This window comes from Lemur catta, chromosome 2 (assembly GCF_020740605.2).
Source record: "Lemur catta isolate mLemCat1 chromosome 2, mLemCat1.pri, whole genome shotgun sequence".
NCBI classification, from domain to species: domain Eukaryota; kingdom Metazoa; phylum Chordata; class Mammalia; order Primates; family Lemuridae; genus Lemur; species Lemur catta.
In genome coordinates this window covers 23687548-23697960 of record NC_059129.1, presented here as the reverse complement: position 1 = coordinate 23697960, position 10413 = coordinate 23687548, and the positions used below count along the sequence as shown (strand labels likewise).

At 41.8% G+C, this 10413-nt stretch overlaps 1 protein-coding gene across 2 annotated transcripts; it reads left to right on the top strand.

Annotated features, from left to right (window-relative positions):
• Nucleotides 1-25: 25 nt before the first annotated feature.
• On the top strand, nt 26-10332 carry AIMP2 (aminoacyl tRNA synthetase complex interacting multifunctional protein 2). 2 transcript variants are annotated; one of them, XM_045541298.1, is made up of 4 exons: nt 26-285; nt 3891-4097; nt 5690-5921; nt 9802-10332. In XM_045541298.1, the coding sequence occupies exons 1-4, from the start codon at nt 151-153 to the stop codon at nt 10188-10190; spliced, it is 963 nt and encodes a 320-aa protein (XP_045397254.1). In that variant the 5' UTR covers nt 26-150; the 3' UTR covers nt 10191-10332. The 2 variants fall into 2 exon arrangements, with proteins under 2 accessions (XP_045397254.1, XP_045397256.1); XM_045541300.1 differs by having other exon boundaries at nt 27-165.
• Nucleotides 10333-10413: the final 81 nt, after the last annotated feature.

Genomic DNA, 10413 nt, shown 5'->3' with positions numbered 1-10413 from the left:
AGAGCCAAGGCCAATTAGAGTACACGGACTACGATTTCCCAAACGTCCGCAGCAGGGTCAGCAAGGAGGTGGCTGTAATCTGTCGCGGCCTTGGACGGTTTCTGAGCTTTCGCGTCCGTCAGGCGCCACCTTCTTTTCTTTGGTTCCGCGATGCCGATGTACCAGGTAAAGCCCTACCACGGGGGCAGCGCGCCCCTCCGTGTAGAGCTTCCCACCTGCATGTACCGGCTCCCCAACGTGCACGGCAGAACCGGCGGCGGCACGCCCGACTCGGGCCACGTGCAGGTAGGAGCGCGCGGCCCCCGCCCAGTGCGCAGGCGCGGCGGCGGGCCAGTGGCCGGGTCCTGCGGAGCCGGGGCGAGTGGATCTCACCTGGTTCGGGGTTGGCCGCCAGTCCCACGCCGGCCTCTGCCGGCCGGCTAACAAGTCACGCTAACTTTTGTCAGTTAAAATATCTGCCTCTTCTCCTTTCTTTTTTTCGCATGTGGGCGCTTAAACTTTTTTATTAGAAAATTTTACTCTCCGAAAAGCGAATAGCACATAAATGCTCGCTTTGAGGAATTACAGAACGAACCCCAGGATCACCACCACCCAGGTTGGTTGACACACGTTGTCACCGCCCTACCCTTCTTATACGCTTATAACTTTCCCCCAGAGGTCCTGACTTTTATGGTAATTATGTCCTGCTTTTTAAATTATTTTGTCAACTAAATATGCATCCCTAAAACAACATAGTCTTGATATAAGTGGAAGCATTCGATATGTGTTCTCTTGTGTCTGGCTTCTTTTTTGAAGACATGATTTTAAGACTCATTTTGTTGAGAGTAACAATGTTCATTTTCTTTGAAATATAGTGTTCCATTGCATGACTCTGCCACCATTACTTATCCATCCTATGTTCATAGACACTGGATTGTTTGCCCTTTTCTGCTGTTATGAATTATTCTGCAATGAGTATTATACTAGAGCAGGCATAGGGTATATACTAAGGAATGAGATTGCTGGCTCAATGGGCGGGTCTATCTTCCACTTTACTAGATAAATTATTTTCCAAAGTGGTTACACTGGTTTGGGCTCTCACCAGCAGTGTATAAGAATTCCTGATACTTGCACCCTTCCCAAAGCTGGTGTGTGTAAAGTGGTATCCTAATGTAGTTTCAGTAAGTTGAAGACCTTTTCATATTTACTGGCCATTTTGATTGCTGTTTTGTAGCTTACCTGCTCAAGTCTTTCATTCTTTTATCGATTACAAATATCCATCTTGGGTTTCCAGCAGTAGAAAAGTCTGCCCATTCTGACAGAAGATAAGTGAATAAATAGATAACTTTTGAGATCTGTTTTCCCACTGCGTGTTATCCTTCAGTTTGCCTATTAAGCCATTAGACTTTCTGCCTACATTGGAAGGGAGGAAGGAAGGTTAGTTTGAAACCAAATGACAGCTGTTATCTCACTACAGAGCTAAGACAAAAATAGCAGTCATTGTTCAATGGTCCCTTCAACTACAAACTGCCACGGAGACTTGGCCCAGTGCCTCTTCAACTGCACAGTCCCATGGAACCAAAAAGAAAACCCAGAACAGAGACTGTCACTTATCATTTAAGATCTAGTTTTGGGTTTGTTTTGTTTGTTATAAGTCTATTGCCTCACTTCCTTTGAGCTTTTATGTGTGAACTTCTAACTTAGAAGACACACAATCCCACTCCTCTAGCAATTTCTCTAGCAGAGAATAACAATGTGGATAGACAAATAATTAGAAATCAGGCATATCCAGGGTATATGACAGCAACACAAATAATCTGTTTCTAAATACATGTAAATTACAACAAATGGATAAACACAATATACCGAGTCACAACCTAGTCTCAGCAAGGAAAACAGCAGGCTGATGAGGCAGAGCAGATCTTGAGCATTTTGATGTTACCCAGATCACAAGGGACTAAACTCAGGGCTCATAAATCACAGGCCATGTTGCACATGCAGTGCTTCAGACATTCTTCAGTGTTGACTGAGTTTTGAATCCAGTAGGTGCCTTTTGGGGCCTAGTGGGGCAGGCACCGTACTGCCATTTGTAGAAATGAGCAAGATTGTGCACAATGCACAAATACAGGTTGGTTAAAAGATGGGAAATATTCCTCAGGAGGGCTGTCATTGAATAACAGGATTTAAACAGATAAGTAGCCCTACTCGTCACACATCTTGCATTCAGACTTCTTTCCACTTGGCCCCTAATTATTTCATTGGCATAGTGAACTCTATTCTTCCTTGTTCCACGCAGAAGTCAGTGAACTTACAATTCTTTGCTGTTCGATCTTAAGCAAGAGCTGCAGACTAGAAGAGTTTAGAAAGTGTTGATTACGCTCTAGTGTAAATAGGAGTTAACCGGACATGAGAAGGGGGAAGAGTATTGCAGACAGAGGGAATAGCATATGTAAAGGTCCTGTGGTAGGTGGGAGTGTGGTAATTTTAGGAATTCACAAGACAGTGTGGCTAGAGCGCAGAGCTAGGGGAGGGAATTAGGTGAGGTGAGGCAGCCAGGGGCCAAATCATATGAGATATTAAGCCATGTTAAGGGTTTAACTTATTACGCTAAGAGCCTAAGAGGTTAGCAAAGGTGGGGGTTGGGGGGGCAAGGGTGATCACAGATCTGAGTTTGTTTTTTAAACTCTCTGTAGCTGCCATCTTATGGGATAGATTGGAGGGGTGGACCAGAATGGATGCAGGGTGACCAGTTAGAAAATAGGCCATGTGAAAAACAGTGGGTTGGCCTTGGGCAGTGACAGTTGGAAGCACGCTTAGAAGCCAGTGGACTCCAAATATATTTGGGAGGTAAAACTGACAAACACTACCTGATGATAAATTGGATATGTGAGAGAGGGAGGTGTAATGAGTGAGTAGTGGAGGAACAGATGTTCTAGGAACATTGAACTTGCCACACACAAATGTGAGCAAGTAACCCTTCTGCACTCCTAAGTATCATGAGTGCACACTTACAATAAACTCGTTGAGGTCACTGCCTATTGTCATGAGCATTTTCCACATGCTTAATGTATTCTTTGTTCTCTCATGTGAGCTCATGAATCTGGTTGTACAATGTGACTTTATTGGGAAGTTTCTTGTTATTAATACACACACACACACACACACACACACACACACGAGTTGCCATTTTAGGCTTGTTATTGCCTTTTAAAGTAAGTCTGTGGAGTTTGAGATTTATTCATCAGCAAATATTGATTCTTTACTGTGTACCAGACACTACACTAGGCAAGAAGGATGCACAGATTCAGTGAATAAATAATGTAAGTGTTCCCTATTCATGAAATTATACATTTCAGCAGTGAAAAAGTTCTAGATGATTCTGAGATACAAGTGTCAGTACTGCCTTGAAAATGACTTGGAGAATTGATCATTTGACCCCATGGACATGCTTTCAACTCAAAGGAAACTTTTTTTTAAACTTATCTGTGCTCCCTTTTCCCTTCTATTTGTATAAATTACTGAGTTACATCCTCATCCCCCCACCTTCACTACTTGTTCAAGGAAAGTATTTTGAATTAGTTTGTTATTAAGAACAAGGGACAATTTGTGTTCATTTTCTACCCTTCCCTGATCTTCAACTAACTTACCTGAAATAGGAATCATACAATTTCAAAGTGGCTTCTAGTCACAATGGTTTTTTGTTTGTTTGTTTTAAAGCATTTGTGGCTGGATTTGCAGGGATCTATTGGACTGTGGGGAAAATAAGGTGATTCTGCTACTTTATTTTAATGTCTTCTTTTAAAGGGTGGGAGGTTTGGGGAGTGCAGAGAACAAAGTAAGACAAGTGATCAAATTTAAACAGACTGCTTTGATGTGAGAAGAAATGAACACTTGGATCTTGGTTTCTTTAGGAAGAATCTGACCCATCGCTGCAAGCTCTTGAGTCCCGCCAAGATGATATTTTAAAGCGTTTATATGAGTTGAAAGCTGCAGTTGATGGTCTCTCCAAGATGATTCAAACACCAGATGCAGACTTGGATGTAACGAACATAATCCAAGCAGATGAACCCACTGCTTTAATGACTAATTCACTGGACTTGAATTCAGTGCTTGGAAAGGTAAGTTTGTTTTGAAAGTTGAGAAATGTCAGCGTGTGTTGGGTTGTTAGTGCAAGAAAATTGTGCTAGTGTGATTAAAGCCTTGGCTTTCCGTTTTTCAGAGGTAGAGCAAAGAGCATGATCTTTTTTTCTCTAAATGATTGTGCTTTTGCACACAACAGAGTCACGAGGTGTGAGTGAAGCCAAAACAAGCTCTAAAGCCTCCTCTTGACTTCTCAGGCTAAGTGGAGAACAGGGAGGATCTGCAGGCAGAGAAAGGAGTCAAGAAGAGTCACGGCCTCTGCCATTCTGGGTGTGGTTCCAGCAGCTCGCAAGCTTGGAGCAGCAGATCTCGGCTTGTGTGCTCAGTGCTGCTCAGATTCTTCAGCAGAGGCAACCTTCATCTTTTTGAGACTAGCCCAACTTTCAGAACCTTGGCTGCCCAAGCACTGAAGTCCTACTAATCCTTTTGAAATATATTGCTACAGTCAGCCACACTCTCATATTTCAAATGCATTTTGCTTAAATTCAGTTTGCTGTATTAAAAGTAGGTTGCATCAGCCAGCTGTCATGATTGAAGTTTATAGGCTTATTTGAGCGTTCAAAAGTGTTTGTGGCAAGAATCCCTACTAACACCCCCCTCAAGAATGGGTGATAGAATGGTCCCAAAGACTTAAAAAGTAGAAACAATGTTTCAGTATCTCATTCAGGGTTACAGTTTTTGGTAACCTCTGTACCCCTGCATTTGTGTATTCCTTCTCCTGCTCATGCATTCATTCAGTACTTGTTTGTATACACTGAGGACTCCAGTGAGACCCTAGCAGGCCTCCAGGGAGCCAGTCTACTGGATGGGTTGGTAAGCACACAGCAGTGACAGGATTTCTCAGGGTGCTGGGAAGGCTTCTCAGAGCACATAGTGCTCAAGGTGATATTTGATACTTCAGAAGGCACAGTCATGTAATACAATATGTTCAGGAAACTGCAAAGCACTCAGCATAGCTTGATGTGTAGGACATTAGTCAGGAGTGGCAGGCTTGGAAAGGCTAGGAATTTGGCTGCGACTGTTTACATAAGTTGCATTTATTATTAAGACTGACAGTATAGAAATAAAGTCTTCATCCAAAAAGCTTATCAGTTTTGGCACTTTAGTTAACACTGTGTTTTAGAATTTCCCCACCGCACAAATTGATGTAGAACGTATATCCTGTCAGGTGGTCAGGTGTTAAAAAGATTTGGTAGCTGGAATATTAGCATGTGTGATTTTTTTTTGAACATAGTTTTATCTCAGAGATAAAAGGGACAAATAGAAGTGTCATTCCTGATGTGTTGTTTTATTGACAGTAAAGTCAACTTTTTATTTGTAGGAAGCCAGCAGTGTAGGGGGCTAAGGGGGTGCAGTCAGCTCATATCCCAGCTCCATTTCTTACTGAGCTGAGTGACCTTGGATAAATTACTTTTCTCAGCTGTAAAGTAGAGATGTCATAGTGCCTTCTTCATGGGAGTAGGTGATTCAATTAAATAGCCCTGGTTAAGTTCTTAGACTAGGAGCACCTAGTACAGTTATGCACACTCAGATTGCCTTTATTTGCTACATTGTTTTGGTCTTTCCCCAGGATTATGGGGCGCTGAAAGACATTGTGATCAATGCAAACCCAGCCTCCCCTCCACTTTCCCTGCTTGTGCTGCACAGGCTGCTCTGTGACCACTACAGGGTCCTGTCCACTGTGCACACGCACTCATCAGTCAAGAGCGTGCCTGAAAACCTTCTGAAGTGCTTTGGAGAACAGAATAAAAAACAGCCCCGTCATGAATATCAGCTGGGTTTTACTCTAATTTGGAAGAATGGTAAGTAGAGAGAACTGAGTTGAACTTACATACAGTTGATCCTTGAACAATGTGGTTTTGAACTGCATGGGTCCACTTATGTGCAGATTTTTAAAAATAAGTATGTTGGAAAAATTTTTGGAGATTTGCAACAATTGGAAAAAACTTGCAGACAAACTGCATAGGCTAGAAATATCGAAAAAATTAAAAAGTTATGAATACATAAAATATATGTAGATGCTAGTCTGTTTTATCATTTGCTTCCATAAACTATATATAAATCTATTATATATTATAAATAGTAAAATTTATCAAAACTTACACAATTACCATACATGGTACCATTTGTTGTCAAAAATGTAAACAGATGTAAAAATACAGTGTTATTCATAACTGCATAAAATTAACTGTAGTACATACTGTAATAGCACCTGTTGCTATTGTGGTGAGTTGAAGTGTTGTGAGTATTGGCTTAAGATGTCATGTGATGCTCATCATCTCTGTATGAGCAGTTCATCTCTCCGGTAAATTGCGTATCTCAGTAAAAAGTAATCTTTTGAGGTCCTTGAGTATTTTTCATCATGTTTAGTGCAATAATATAAACCTCAAATAACACCATGGGACACATACTGAGTGCCACTAGTGATGCTGGAAGTGCTTTCAAGAAGCAAAATCATGACATTACAAGAAAAAGTTAAATTGCTTGATATGTACTTTAGATTGAGGTCTGCCCCTGTGCTTGCCCACTGTTTCAAGATAAATAAATCCAGCTTAAGGACTCTTGTTAAAAAAAAAAAAAAGGAAAGGAAATTCTTGAAGCTGTAGCTGCAGCTATGCCAGCAGGCACAAAAACTTTGTACTTTTTGTGAAATATTGTTTTATCTTGTATTAAAAACGCACTATGTAGATGTAGCCTTGCTGTAAGAAAGGCATACCTATAGACTCTAACATGAGTCGAGAAAAAGTGAAGTCATTATATGACAATGTAAAGCAAAAGGAAGGTGAATGATCTAAAGCTGGACAATCGATGCCAGCTCAGCAAAGGATGGTTTGATAATTTTAGAGAGTTTTGCCTTAAAAAATATCAAGGTAACAGGAAAAACAGCTTCTGCCAACCAAAAAGCAGTAGGCAAGTTCCCAGACGCCATGAAGAAAATCATTGAGAAGAAAGAATTGCTGCCTGAACAGGTTTTTAATGCAGACAGAAGTGCCCTATTCTAGGAAAAAATGCCACAAAGGACATTTATTAAGAAGAAAAGCAAGCACCAGGATTTGAGGCAGGAAGGGCTAGGCTAACTCTGCTGTTTTGTGCAAATGCAATCAGGTTTATGGTCAGACCTGCCCTTATCTGTAAAGCTGCTAACTCCCAAGCCTTGAAGAGAAAGGATAAACACAGCTGCTAGTTGTTTGGTTGTACAAGGAGGCCTGGACAACAAGAACCTTTTCTCTGGATTAGTTCCATTGATGCTTTGTCTGAAGTCAAGAAGTACCTCACCAGTAAGGGTCTGCCTTTTAAAGTTCCTTTGATACAGGATAGTGCCCCTGGCCAGCCAGAACCCCATGAGTTAACACCAAAGGTGTCAAAGTGGTCTGCTTGCTCCCAAACACGATGTCTCTAATTCAGCCTCTATATCAGGAAGTCATAAGGATCTTTTAGGCTTATTACACACACTACTGTATGGAAAGAATTGTCAGTACCATGGAGGAGAACCCCAATAGAACATAGTGGAAACCTGGAAGAATTACACCATTGAAGATGCCATCTTTGTTACAGAAAAAGCCGTGAAAGCCATCAAGCCCAAAACAGATTCCTGCTGGAGAAAACTGTGTCCAGATATTGTGCGTGACTTCACTGGATGTATGACAGGGCCAGTCAATGAAATAAAGAGATTATGGATACAGCAAAGAAGGTGTGGCAGGGGCGAAGGATTTCAAAATATGGATCTTAGGTGCCAGACGCTTAGGCATGTGCCTGTAGTACCAGCTACTCAAGAGGTTGAGGTGGGAGGATCACTTGAGCCCTGGAGTTCAAGACCTGCCTGGGCAATGTAGCAAGACTCCTGTCTCCTAAAAGTGGGTAAAAATGATCTTGGAGAAGTTCAGGAGCTAATAAACACCACATCAGAGGAATTAAGACTTGATGGAGATGAGTGCTTTTGAACCAGTGGCAGATGTCGAAGAAAACGTAGAAGCCACACCAGAAAACAAATTGACATTAGACAGTCTAACAGAAGGGTTCAATTATTCCAGACTGCTTTTGATTTCTTTTTATGACACGAAGACTTCTATGATACAGGCACTAGAACTAAAGCACACAGTGGAAAAAGGACTGGAACTGTATAGAAACATTTTTAGAGAAATGAAAAAGCAAAAGTCAGACAAATTATGATATATTTCCATAAAGTTACAGAGTGTACCTGCCTCTCCTGCCTCCCCTTCCACCTCCACATCTTCCACGTCTGCCACCCCTGAAAATAGCAACCTCACCTCTTCCGCCGATCAACATGAAGATGAGGATGAAGACCTTTATGATGATCCACTCTTACTTAATGAATAGTAAATATATTTCCTATTCCTTATTATTATTTTTTTTTGAGACAGGGTCTCACTACGTTGCCCAGGCTGGAATGCAGTGGCTATTCACAGTCATGATCATACTGTACTTGAACTCCTGGATTCAAGTGATCCTCCTGCCTCAGCCTCCTAAGTAGCTGGGACTATAAGCATCTGTTACCATGCCCAGCCTCCCTAGCTTCCTTTATTGTAAGAATACAGTATATAATACATATGACATATAAAATATGTGTTGAGTGTTAATGTTACCAGTAAGGCTTCTGGTTGTTACTTGTTAAGTTTTAGGGGGAGGCAAAAGTTACATGTGGGTTTTTTTTTTTTTTTTAAAGAGACAAGGTCTCGCTATGTTGCCCAGGCTGGTCTCAAACTCCTGGCCTCAAGCAACCCTCCCACCTCAGCCTCCTGAAGTGCTGGGATTACATGCATGAGCCACTGTGCCCAGCTTACATATGTGGATTTTTGGCTGCACAGGGGAAGGGGGCCGCGGCCCCTAACCACGGTGATTTTCAAGGGTCAGCTATACTGTATGATGAAATATGCATTATGGTTTTGATAAGAGGCAACGAGATAGGATATTATACAGCATACAGACCATACAGCTGTTTGCTGTCAGGTCAAATCATCTAAAAGTCTGGAAAGCTTGTGGGGTAGTTTTAGAAGAGAAGCCGAAATGATTCTTGATGCAAAGATGCCCTCATTCCCCTGGGAATGTTGGGGTCTCTCAGTGAGACACAGTTCAGGGGCAGGAGGGTTGTGAGCATTGGAGGAAGGGAGCCCTGTCTGAGCAGGGGAGTAATGGCTGTCGCAGCCATCTTGCCTTCACATTCTAAAACTTACCATTACAGGGACACTGAAGTTATCCTTTCATATGACAGGGTACTGTCCTGGTTAAATTGATACAGAGGGAAGTGAGTTAATGTCATTCATCAGGGATACCTTAACTGCCCTTAGCTCCACAAAAGTGATTATGAGGGCACAGAGCTCCCAGCCTCTCTGGAACACCTGTGTTTCCAGTCCTCTGTCTCCAGATTCTTAGGCAACAGGGATTGGAGTAGATGGTCTGTAGTCCCTTCTAGCTTGAAAACTGTCATGATCAAATATCAGAAATGGTTACTTGGTTACTTTTTTAACATATAGTTTGTACTCAAACCCTTTTGAATATTAAACCTTTTGAAGACAGATTAAAAATGTAATGTGACGTTCTTAAAAATATACTTTCCCTTATCATTAGTTCATGATTCGTAGTGACTTTCCCTTTCCACATTGTATAAGTACTTCTTTCAGGGCTATTGTTGATGCTACATGGTATTTTTTTTTTTCTTTTCAGTGCCAAAGACTCAGATGAAATTCAGTGTCCAGACGATGTGCCCCATTGAAGGAGAAGGAAACATCGCTCGTTTCTTGTTCTCTCTGTTTGGCCAGAAGCATAATGCTGTAAATGCAACCCTCATAGATAGCTGGGTAGACATTGCTATTTTTCAGTTAAAAGAGGGAAGCAGTAAAGAAAAAGCCGCTGTTTTCCGTTCCATGAACTCTGCTCTTGGGAAGAGCCCTTGGCTCGCTGGGAACGAACTCACCGTGGCAGATGTCGTGCTATGGTCTGTGCTCCAGCAGACTGGAGGCTGCAGTGCGACAGTGCCAGCCAATGTGCAGAGGTGGATGCGGTCTTGTGAAAACCTGGCCCCCTTTAACACTGCCCTCAAGCTCCTTAAGTGAATTTCAGTAATGGATTTTAAAGGGTTTAGATTTTAAGAATGGTGCTGTTTCATGCCTGTTGTCAGTAAAGAGACTTGTATTAGAATCAAAGTCTTTTTATTTAGGCCAGTTGTCGAATATCAATAAAAGCATCATGTAATTTGTGGTTTTTATCTTATTTAAAATTCAGCAAAATCATATGCAACATACCATGACGACTGCCCACTATGTGGCAGGCACTTTC